At 42.0% G+C, this 12,126-nt stretch overlaps 2 protein-coding genes across 3 annotated transcripts in view; one reads left to right on the top strand and one right to left on the bottom strand.

The window, feature by feature from the left end:
- The first annotated feature begins 580 nt into the window (after positions 1-580).
- On the top strand, positions 581-4,732 carry LOC138969100 (uncharacterized). Its single transcript, XM_070341810.1, has one exon. The coding sequence runs from the start codon at positions 1,531-1,533 to the stop codon at positions 3,904-3,906; it is 2,376 nt and encodes a 791-aa protein (XP_070197911.1). The 5' UTR covers positions 581-1,530; the 3' UTR covers positions 3,907-4,732.
- Positions 4,733-5,222: 490 nt separating this feature from the next.
- The window catches only part of LOC138969101 (alkaline phosphatase, tissue-nonspecific isozyme-like), a 32,675-nt gene continuing 25,771 nt past the window's right edge, over positions 5,223-12,126 (bottom strand). For both annotated transcript variants that reach the window (XM_070341812.1, XM_070341811.1), the window contains exons 8-11: positions 10,865-11,008; positions 8,484-8,672; positions 7,575-7,688; positions 5,223-6,070 (exon numbers count right to left, since the gene is read on the bottom strand). In XM_070341812.1, coding sequence (XP_070197913.1) covers positions 5,745-6,070; positions 7,575-7,688; positions 8,484-8,672; positions 10,865-11,008 — 773 coding nt within the window. In that variant the 3' untranslated portion in view covers positions 5,223-5,744. The remainder of the gene's footprint in view (positions 6,071-7,574; positions 7,689-8,483; positions 8,673-10,864; positions 11,009-12,126) is intronic.

Raw genomic sequence — 12,126 nt, 5'->3', positions numbered from 1 at the left:
CAAAACGTGCCTTTTTTTGCCTCTGAAACGGTTGACACCTACCGCCTTTAACAAAAGGCTACATACAGACTAAAGAAGTAAGGTGCATGAAACTATATGCTCTGAACAGCAAATTAAATGGCCTTTCCAATGGTAGTCAGAAGTGTTTGGTAAGTGCACATCCTGATTTTTTGCAGATTTTAAAATACGGGGCATTGGTTTTTGTCAGTTCGATTTTAAGGGTGACCTTGTTTGACAGGCTGCCACGGGATGCCTATACAGAGTACCAACGATCGAACAAATGATATGAACAGTAGACATAATTACCTTTTCCAGCATATATAAAGTTCAATTAAAATGGGTTGTGGTTTAATGCTTTCCTGAGCGTGCGAACATTGTTGTAATAATGTTTTGGCCAAGTTTAGTAGAAATAGTAGTAGTAGCCGTAGTTCTTGTTGTTAATGTCGTCGTGCTTGTCATCTCAGTTTTTGGCTCACTTGTCGATAGTGTGGGATAATTTCTTCGTGTAGTTATCCTGCATTATTTTTTTTTTACAGGTCCTGGCCCAGTACAACGACTGTCGTATCACACGCGCAGTGTCTGCTGATTAGTGCTGAGTCACACGCAATAATCTATGGGAGGAACCAGAATTGCTGACATGTATCCTGTGAAAGGAGTTTAGTTGAGATCGAGGTTTCCTGTGATATGATGGTGGATGGACGTAACTATGTGACTCTTTGAACACCCATAATTTATGTGCAGAGCGCGTGTTTAAAACTTACTTTGACTTTCTTGTTCGTGCTACTGTTGTGGTGCACTGTTCCCAGAGGTGGTTGTGCTTGCGTCAACGCTTACCTAAATCTGTGTTGGATTGCAGACTGAAATGAACAATCACAAAAACCTGATTCCTGAGCATTCAATGTAAATTCTCAACACTTTGAACGGCTGCAAATCGTCAGAGACACATGAAGTTTGTCATCCAGGCGTTGTGTACACAGACATTCAACAAACCGCGAGAGAAGTTATCTGTTATGTGTATCGCTTTGCCCACAGGTGCTACTTTCTCCGGGAAAAACAACAACCCGGGATTGACTTCAAAGACATGTGATTTATTGTGCATTCTGTGTTTACATGCATGCAATAATGTACTGTGAATCTGTACAATGATACCTAATTGGCTTTATTAATTATTGTGACAGCTGACTATTAATATCGTATGTTTTAAATTCTGTGTATAACAAAATATACCTTTAGCAGACTCAGATTCCTGGCCACATTCCTTTTTAGTTTAAAAAGGTTTTACAAATACGGATTTAATGACACGTATAACTAAGGAATTTCACTTTAGCTTAACAGTTCCTTTCGTTAATTTTGAATTTGAATAGCGTGATAAGGCGTTTATTTGTATCGTCAAGTACATTATCCTTTGCCGTAAACACCAAAGGAGGCACTTATCAAGTGATAATACAGTAAGGACAAATCGTCAGTTCCATTCATTTACAAAGGTAATATATAACACATTTAAGCAAGAACATCTTTAAAACAAAACAAATGGAGTTGTTCCAACAAATCGGCAAATCGTGTCTTTGTGCAGTTCGTATGTTTTCTGAGTGTGGAGTACTCGCTCTGAATCTACCAAGTACACTGTTGTCAAAAACAATCAAGACAAAACTCAGTCCAAATGCAAAATTTTGTGTAACTGTCTTACTGATTGTGTGGTACGGCTATTTGCTGTGTACAAGTTCAGAATGGTCCGGCGATCATGTGGACATTGGCTGTATCCATGTCCTTACGTTCCTGCCGACTATTCGCTTTCTGTCTTCAATGTATGGCAAGCTGTTATTGGCAAAGGCGCTTCAGCTTCTGTCAGCATATGGTTGGAAGCGACTCCTGATGCACTCGCTCTTTTTGTTTTCATTTTCATATGTTTTTGTGGTAGTGTTTCTGGACTGGTCTGCTCTGACAGCAGGGAGAACATTGACAGACTTTTTCATATCTCGATTTGAAAACAACGTTTTGCACGTGAACGAAGACCGAACACTTCCAGACCAGATGACACACCGCTCTTTAAACGACAGAGACACATATTTTTTCCACAAGCTCCTTAGGTATCCGATGGAAGATGTTCAGATGAACTGTACCGTTAATGTTCTCGGTTTGCCTGGTGGAAAACCTTACAAAAATCAGGTGGAATGGCGCCTCAATGGAGTTCCACTGTCTCATATGACTGACCGCCATTCACATGTAGTTGACTTTAAGGAATTGCCAAAAGACCACCCCGCTTTAAATTTAACTTTGCGCACAATGAGACCAAAAGAGATACCAGAAAATCACCCGATTTTAGACCAAACCTTAAAGGTACTTGGGCATGCCGTTTTTTCCCTAAAGTCAACACTGTCGATTCACTTGGTGGAGCATGCGGAATTTGGGAGCTACACCTGTCATTTCATAGACGGCGTAAAATATACAATGAACCCACAAGAAAATACCACAACAGAAAGAAAGCATGAAAAACAAAGAAAAAGCAGGCCCAAGAAAACTGCCAAAAGGAAAACTAATTCAATTAAGCAATGTACATGTCAACCGGAACCGATGCGCTTCTTTCAAGACTTACACGAATTACGTGCGGAGTATCGCTTGATCATGATGAGGGAAAAGCAGGAACAAATCTCAGCCCCACCTTCCTCTATTCTCTTTTTCAAGACATCCTATTGGCATCTGACATCGAACGAAGACGTGCAAATGGATTATACCGTTAATGACGTGTCCTACCCCGACCTATGCAAAGGTGGTACTTTCCATGGCTGCTCCGCTTTGCAGCGACTGCTGTCAGAATTTATCAACAACGGGGTGCGTGGATGGTGGTACATGTCTTTCCTTCCCTTCCGGTTTTGGGAACGAAGTGCTATTTATGGACATCAATTTACGACGGGCCACTGCCTCTGCGAAAATTCCTTTGGGCGACATAACATAAGATACATGAGAACGTACTACAACAAAACCAGCGAACGAAATGAGCTGATTGAGATCACTCATCCACACACACTACTAGTTCGACCCCCAAGCCAAAACGCTTCGTCCTTCCTTTCAAACTTCTTCCATTTTTCCCCAATTCAATTTCTTCCATTGACAGAATATTTACCCGAACAGGCCTATGACCTTTCACTGTTAAAAGATCTTGCTGTTGTGTGTACGATGGTCCTTAACATAACGGATGGCGTGATAATCATCCTCGGGATTGGCATGTTTCTCTGTTTTATGTGGGTAACATTTCATATCCTTCGTATGGTCGGTGTTGCATCCAAAAACCTTTGCCTCAGAGGTTCCATGGCATATCTTTATACGGCCACAAAAACAACAAGATTACTGCTACAGCAAATCAAAACAGAGACAGAAGTTAACACGGCAAATAAATTTAACTTCTACATTTGCCATTCAGACTCCGAGGTTGACCGAGCAGTACTTGTCAAATTAATCCTACATAAGCTTGAGAAGGACTTGGGGATGACCTGTTGTGTAAGGGACAGAGATCTGCCGCCTAACCAGCTTGAACTGAATGCTCTAGAAGAAGGGATCCAACGTAGTGAACGGTTTATCATCCTCCTCTCAAAGGACCTACTTGGGGATGCATGTCGAGAAACAGAGATGTCGATGATCATGGAGAGTGTATGGGAACACCATTCAAAGGAAATGAACGTTTTAGTGATCAGACTAGACAACTGCGAGGTCCCCACTCATTTGGCAGACTTTGTGATACACGACTGGACCTCCACAAACCTTAATCTGAACGATCGTCTACTGAGGCTGGTCCGCTGGGTTGCGCCACAGGACATCAATCAACGGTCTGCCTTAGATGCTTGGATGACAGTGTTTCCTTTACTAATTGTTGGAACAGTTCTCTTGGCATGGCTACTCTTCTGGGGGTAAGCTTTTACAGTTTATCTGCGAAAGCTTGGCATGTAGTTGTGTCGTCCAGGGCTCTTTAATAAGGAACGAGAGGGATCTCGATGGTACCAGTTCTGACAGAGCCTACGACAATCGCTTCCACAAAAGGCGATTTGGCATGTAAGGGTTTATGAGTGCCAACCGTTCTGTCTCGTAGTCAGTGCACCATAAACCGGCTGCCTTGATGTTCTAGGGTATCAGAGCTGACAACACTGAAACTATATAGACTTTGTTCTTCTAATCACAGTCTTCGGGAGCGGGTGTGATCACAGATAAACGTAATGTGATATGTGTGACCAAAGCCAACAATCGCCGAGACTAGCCTAGCGTGGTTGAACTATCAGTTGGTTAATTTTTTTGATGAATCATTTGGCCAAAACGGCATTGCTTTAGTTGTATAGGCTCATTCTTTATTCAGTTGACATTTTCTGATTTTACTCTTGTAATGGTTTGACGTTGTGTACTTGCTATCTTAACAAAGCTTTCAACATATATTAAAATTAATATGTTAAACTGTGCTCTTACATTAGGAATGAAAACTGACGTGATATATTTTGAACTGAAATGTTTTTCTTTTGAACTCATATAGGCCAAATACATTATGTGATCATGATGTGTGAAAAGCTGCTGAGATATAAACCACTATGCGTGTTGTGAACTTGTATAACGACAATAAGGCATTGATATCATGGATTCCAAACCTCCATGCAAGTCTTCTGTGTTGGCATTTCATGCGCGGTTTATTGGTTCGCCTGTTTATCTGACTGATTTTGAATTGTACATTAAATATCTCACCTCTTCGGCTGTTCATCTATGTCTCGAGTCTATCCCACAGTGAGTGTGTGTGTGTGTGTGTGTGTCTGTGTGTGTTTATATATGTGTGTGTGTGTGTGTGTGTGTGTGAATATATATATATATATGTGTGTGTGTGTGTGTGTGTGTGTGTGTGTGTGTGTGTGTGTGTGCGCGTATGTATGTATGTATGTATGTATGTGTTTGTGTGCATGTGTCCGAGCATGTGCGTGCTTGCGTGCGTGTGATCGTGCGTGTGCGTGTACGTGTGTGTTTGCAAGTACGTGTGTGTGTCCGTGCGCGTCGTCTTGATCAAGAATTAATCACTCCGCTTTACATCAAGCCCTGATAACAAACTTGCATCGGTTTCGAATACCAATACCAGCTGATGAGACAATACACCCGCCCCTTAAGGGAGCTAACCTTCCTATGGTCTGACCGTTTGTCGAAGTCTTTGTCTCAAGACTGAACCGTTTTATTGCATTCGACGGACCGCTTACAGTCTAATTCCCTTGAAAATTCTCCTGTTGGTGTACTGTTTGCCTTATTTTCGGTGCGAATAAATCCACCCACACTCAACTTTAGTTTCCTGGAAACATCACATACAATTTGGGTATTGCTTACTCTTACCTTTTCATGATTGTTTACTAGATTGTTTATTGTTCTGTAATCTTACAGATGGAGAACATTTAGGAATAAACACACCCGTCTTCAGAATCCATTTCACCCGTCGTGTTGACTAGCACGACGTGTAAAAGTTGGCAATCGTGGGACGTAAAAGTTACATTTGGTTACGCAACAAGTACACGTACACGTTCTGTAAAAAGCTCTTTCTGTACCAGTTTAATATTCTCAATAGGGGACGCATATCAGTCACATTATTCATGACGCATGACACAGCACTATGTCGGTTTTATGCCCAGATTTCACACCTGTGCATAAATTGCTACGCAATAAAATACTTGGTGTTAAAACAGACAACACTGTCTTCGTCAACGAAAGGATACCAATTGTTTTGTCTTTGAGCATCACAGATTCCACCACAAGAACGACACCAACAGTGCCATTAACGTCACAACAACATCCGTCGCCCTTCTTAGTCCTCCACTTTCGCATAAACCATCACCTTTTGTTTTAGTTTCTGCGTCAGGTTCCCGAGGTCTGTGTTGGTGACAGTGTTGAGTGTTGGGCCCCACACAGGAGGCGTAGGCCATGACGTGCGCGATGTAGTTCTGCTCGTGCACCCCGTGAAACAAGTGGGACATGGGCCCTGTGGCGTAGATACCCACGTCCTCCCCTGCGTGGGTTTCGTAGTTCATTGGCACGAGGCGGGACTGCTGATGAAATTTTGAGGCTGGAAAAAAGGGATGAAAATCAGTGACACGAAATGATGTTCATGGACACTGTATGCAAGCCCTCTGGTTCTGCAATGTGTTTCTTCAAAAAGCTCGTTATTACACCCCCGGTATAGGGGTGTGTATAGGTTTCACTCGATGTGTTTGTGTGTTTGTGGCGGTGTTTGTGTTCGCAAGTAGATCTCAAGAATGAACGGACCGATCGTCACCAAACTTGGTGAACAGGTTCTATACATTCCTGAGACGGTCCTTACAAAAATTGGGACCAGTCAAACACACGGTTAGGGAGTTATTGGTGGATTAAAATTATACAACGACTTATAGACGGACACCCCCGTTGGTCAAAGGGAAATAACCATTCTCACTGCCACCAACTGAGAAGGTTATTTCCCTTTGACGGGGGTGTTTTTCCTATCGGAGGAATTTCTTGTTTTTGGTTTGTTTGTCGTTGAAACCAGACAGACAGACACAAAGAAAACAAGTCGCGTGAAGCGATATAAATACATTTAGTCAATCTGCAGGTATCAAACTAAAAAATAAACACCAAAAACCAGTCATCGCCGAGACTACTTTCAGATAGTCTCGGCTAAACTTCCCCGAACACCGAGACGGGTCACGCTCGTCTCCGCAAAGCATGCGAACATTATACTCGACCTATCTTCTTTAATTCTGAGCGCGTTTATCAAGTAAACATAACATACTTATATATTTTTGAATTCAGGAGAAAACGAGGAATACAATGCAATGATTTGTTTTATCTGCAAGTGAAAAATCGTTTTAATGACAACTTTAATGAGCAAACTAATTACATAATTGTTAAGCTTCTGAGCTGAAATGCAATACCAAAGTCCGGACTGAGTCAAACATTGCTTGACCAAATTTTCAATCAATTTGGTTGAAAATTGAGGCCTCAACAATCACAAAAAGCCGGAAATGACGTCATCAAAGACATTTATTGAAAAAAAAAATGTGGGGATATTATACCCAGGAACTCTCATGTCAATTTTCATGAAGATCGGTCCAGTAGTTTTCTCTGAATTGCTCTACACATACACACACACATACAGACACACAGACACAGACACAGACACAGACACACACACATACACACTCACACACACACTCACACACACACACACACACACACACACACACACACACACACACCACGACCCTCGTCTCGATTCCCTGTCTATGTTAAAACATTTAGTCAAAACTTGACTAAATGTAAAAACGAAAAGAAAGTAAGAAAGAAAGAACGCAAGCCCCAGAGTATGCACTACTGAAAACGACTGTGGCATAATACATTATCATTTTTGTTTGTGAAAATGATTTAATTGCAAAGTACTCCGGCAGGAAGTTGCGTTTTATGTCTTGGTGTTTGTAAGTTTTAAACGCATTCTAAAACCAAAACCAAAACCAAAACACCAAAATCGCCGAGTTCTCCTAAAAGTTCATTTTCAAGGTATTCTATACATTTCTCTACAGTATTGAATCACTCACTTGTGTCTGTGTACGTGAGATCCACCCGTCCGGGTCCGGGTCCGTTAGCGTAGGACAAGGTAGCGTAAGGCATGAGGTCCTGCGCTCCATCCTGAGAGAGGCTATCCTGGATTCCTGAATGTGCAGAAATGACGGAGGTCAAGGTCAGTGTTTGCACAAAGAAGTACAGAATAATTCTCTGTTTTCCCCACTCCCCACGCCATTTACATGTTTCTACTCGCCCTGGCGAGTAAAATACTAGCTACTTTCAGGCCTGCACTATGTTTACAATACTAAAGTTCTCGGCCCGAACAAAGTCAGGTTATCTGTCCGCGACGTGCAGTATTTGTTTAGCTTGAGTTTTTATCATTCTGTGTGTGCAGTTTATATGAAACTGTTTCAGTTGGAAGAAATATAGGACAATAACACTGCAGTAAAACTGAGTGCTAAGTGTTAAACTGAACGGTTATTTGAAGACCTGGTTGGTTTTCTCACAGCTTATGCACTCTAAATGGAAGTGTTCCAAAAGCAAAAGTAGCACACATGGTAAACGCTATAGTGTTCAAAGAACATGTAGCATACACATTAACATTAGTGTTTACCATGTGCGTTACTTTTGCCAATCTAACACTGTACTATATCACACTGTGTACAAAACAGGTGACAGAAAGTGTGTTTAAAAGAGGAACACTTAAATGTGTAGAACACTTAAGTCGGGAAGGGAGGGATCTTTGTTTTAATTCATGAGCTGTCTATACAAGGCGATTAGGTTACGTTTTTTGAAATTCCCTTTTTATCGCAGCGGTTAATTTAGCCCTTATTTTTGATGAGCTGGACACAAAGTCTGATATCTGGTAATGAGGCTTTTTCAACTTTGACATGCTGAAACACGATGCTACATGCTTTATTTTAATGTCTTGCGTACCCTACCGAAAATATCATGTCCTCTGTCAGGATAACCTGCCATTGTGAGGACATGAGAGTGGTCAGCCGTGACGACCATGAGAGTTTCGTCCCCTGTCATCTCCTTGGCAACGGCCACAGCGTCGTCAAAGGCCACAGTCTCGCTGAGGGCCAGGTGGGCGTTGTTACCATGATGGGCGTGGTCGATCCGTCCACCTGAGCATAGACAACACCGATTATAAGCACCACCCACACACAATCTCCGTACACAAAGTTGACCTGCTCCCTTGAAACTAAGACGGTCACCGTGAGGTTGATATTTAATGAAAGTATCTGAGCTATTTTATATTTATTGAGCTCGAACGGCACTGTCTGTTTGACGAAACTAGCTTCTGGATTTGTCATCTCTCTGGGAAAGGAAAGAATGAAACAATAGAAATGCATGGCTAGCATGGTATAATGTCTGAGTGTTTTGTATGAGGACATTAGACTGATTGACTGTGGCTAGATGAAGAGATTCTGTTGGCTGACATTGATACTCATATCGGAGGGGTCCATTGTGTGGATTTAGCTAAAGAAGTACACTTGTCATATTTGCTCAAACAGGGGCGGGGATGTAGCTCAGTCGGTAGCGCGCTGGATTTGTATCCAGTTGGCCGCTGTCAGCGTGAGTTCGTCCCCACGTTCGGCGAGAGATTTATTTCTCAGAGTCAACTTTGTGTGCAGACTGTCCTCGGTGTCCGAACACCCCCCGTGTGTACACGCAAGCACAAGACCAAATGCGCACGAAAAATATCCTGTAATCCATGTCAGAGTTCGGTGGGTTATAGAAACACGAAAATACCCAGCATGCTTCCTCCGAAAGCGGCGTATGGCTGCCTAAATGGCGGTGTAAAAACGGTCATACACGTAAAAGCCGTGGGAGTTTCAGCCCATGAACGAACAAACAAACATATTTGCTCAAACTAATGAGCCCTTTTCTCACGGATAGGCAGAAGCAATGTTTTAGAATGTACAGAGTGGTCCAAAAAAGCGCCCTACGCCCTATTTTCTTTTTAATATTATTTTTGACTGCAAAGAGAGATTTAGAACATTTCTTCACCAAACAATACCAGAATGATGGGAGATTATGTCTTGCAAATTTGGTAGAAATCAGTCTGTCCTTGGCAGTTGATATTATAATAACATAATGATACTAATAATGATAACTTGTAAAGCGCAAACCACTGTAAACTATGCTCTCTGCGCTTTATATATTTACTATCAATACAACCATACCATTTAAACATTAAATACACATACATTCTAACAAAATAACGTAGCAATAATCTTGCAGCAACACATTATCCACTTATTCTCTATCCAGCCTCCTCTTCCCTGGCGATAGGCTCATTTCACGACGCACTGACTTCCCCGACTTCCCTTGGTCACCATACTCCTCTGATCTCAAGCCACCCGACTACTTTCTGTGGGGGTACCCAGGACAGAATAATTTTTTATATACGGTAACACTCCCCAGACCCTGGCAGCTCTGTAGGACGACATCAGAAGGGAAATCAGGCGCAAACCAGGTGACATAATTGGACGAGTGATGGACAATTTCAACGTTCGTGTTGCAGCATGTCTTTTACGAAGAGGAGCCTGAATAGAGCATATTATCAACTACTAAGGACAAACCAATTTCTACCAATTCTACACGACATCATTGCCCAACAGTCTGCTATTGTTTGGTGAACACGTTTTCTAAATCACTCTTCCCATTAAAACATGAGATCAACAAGAAAATAGGGCGTTTTTTTTGGACCACCCTGTAGACTTGAATTTCAATCTGAACACTCCGATCCTCGACCAGCCCTCCACTTGGGTCACCTGCCAGAAATCAACATCCTGGCTGCTTCTTGTACAGGATGGGATTTGGTTTCGCGGATTGACACCAGTAACTTTTAAGAAACCCCTTCATGACAAAGCCCACTCTGCACATTAGGCATTAAGAGTGTTGATTTTTGGTACGTATCCAAGCAGAGCAATGACCTTATCCCATGTAGAAACCTGACCAGACCTGAGATGATGAGACAAATTGTTTACACTGACTATGCCTTTAAAGCTACAATTCAATTTTTGGAGACGGTACTTGTCAACGGCATTTAGGACTTCTGGGGACTTCTGAGTTCACGAATCAATCGCTTTATAGCCCAGGTACAACGCCATTAAGTTTTAGGAAAGATATTGGTTAACTTAACACATGCAATAACGTGTTCTGGTTTCTGACATCTTCCATTTCCAATTTTATCTTCGGATGCACTTGACGTTTACGTGTATGTTTTGCATCTGTTATCAGATATAAATGCATGCGTATAAACCATAGAAAGTTAAAACAAAAAGTATATGGAAGTAAATGGCCCTCAAACCTTCCACAAGCAAGAAGAATCCATTGTCGTCCTTGCTAAGAATGCGGATGGCAGCAGTGGTCATCTCAGCTAAGGAAGGTTCGGTGATCACTCCCGTCATATTTCGGTTTAATTCGAACGACATGTGGCCTTGGTTGAACAGACCTGCACACACACACACACACACACGTAGACACACACACGTAGACACACACACACACACACACACACACACACACACACACACACACACACACACACACACACGCGCGCGCGCGCACACACACACAACCACACACACACACACACACACACACACACACACACACGCGCGCACACACACACACACGCGCGCGCACACACAGACACACAGACACACACACGCACAATTCAATGTGAACTTGAAATGACAAAAGGTGTGCCAGTGCGTTGCTTTTTGAAAGACACAGATACGATTGCATGCAAACTACTGCATAAGCACCTTGGCCTTCTGCTGACTTCAGTGATGTACTGATGCTTGTCTGCGTCGGATTGTTTCATATATGAACTATGTGGTATTCGGGACGAATACGTTTTAATTATATTTGTAGATTGATGTTTTTACTAATTAACCCTTCATCATCATAATTATTTTGCGCGTACAGGCTGCGTTCACATTAGTACACCACAGTTTAAAATCTAGCACTGAACGTTCTCATGCGTCTGTCGAAAAACAGCGGGTCGTGCCTGCAAATAGTAAACTGGACAAAATATTTAAGCAAAACGGACCGCGGAGCCAAACAATAAACAAAACGTTGTGATAGTGGGTAAGAGTTGTTAAGTCGAAGACCAACAGACTGGTTACATTCTTTTCAAGAGTCCGAATGTCAAAAGGACCAGATAGCCGACATATTGAAACGCTCAACATTGAAATGACCGCGGACTATAATCTCTCTCTCTCTCTCTCAACTATGCTGCAATTTCCACCCTATATTGTTTTTCCCATTTTTGAATGTGTATACAAAACCATAACCCCTTTCTTATTACTATTTACATTATGTACGTCTGTAAGTAACAATAACCTTGTCAATTTTACTATCTATATTATGTGCGTCTGTATTAAGTGTTTGTATAAGGGACAGGTTGTAAGATTAGGCTTTGCCTAAAACCTCTATCCTTTGGTAATAAAGTTCAGTTTCAGTTTCAGTTTCTCTCTCTCTCTCTCTCTCTCTCTCTCTCTCTCTCTCTCTCTCTCTCTCTCTCTCTCTCTCTTACTCACTCACTCTCTCTCTCTCCCTCTCTCT

Source organism: Littorina saxatilis, linkage group LG6 (assembly GCF_037325665.1).
Source record: "Littorina saxatilis isolate snail1 linkage group LG6, US_GU_Lsax_2.0, whole genome shotgun sequence".
Lineage (NCBI taxonomy): Eukaryota > Metazoa > Mollusca > Gastropoda > Littorinimorpha > Littorinidae > Littorina > Littorina saxatilis.
Note: the sequence above shows the minus strand (reverse complement) of the source record. Positions and strands in the feature narration are given on the sequence as shown.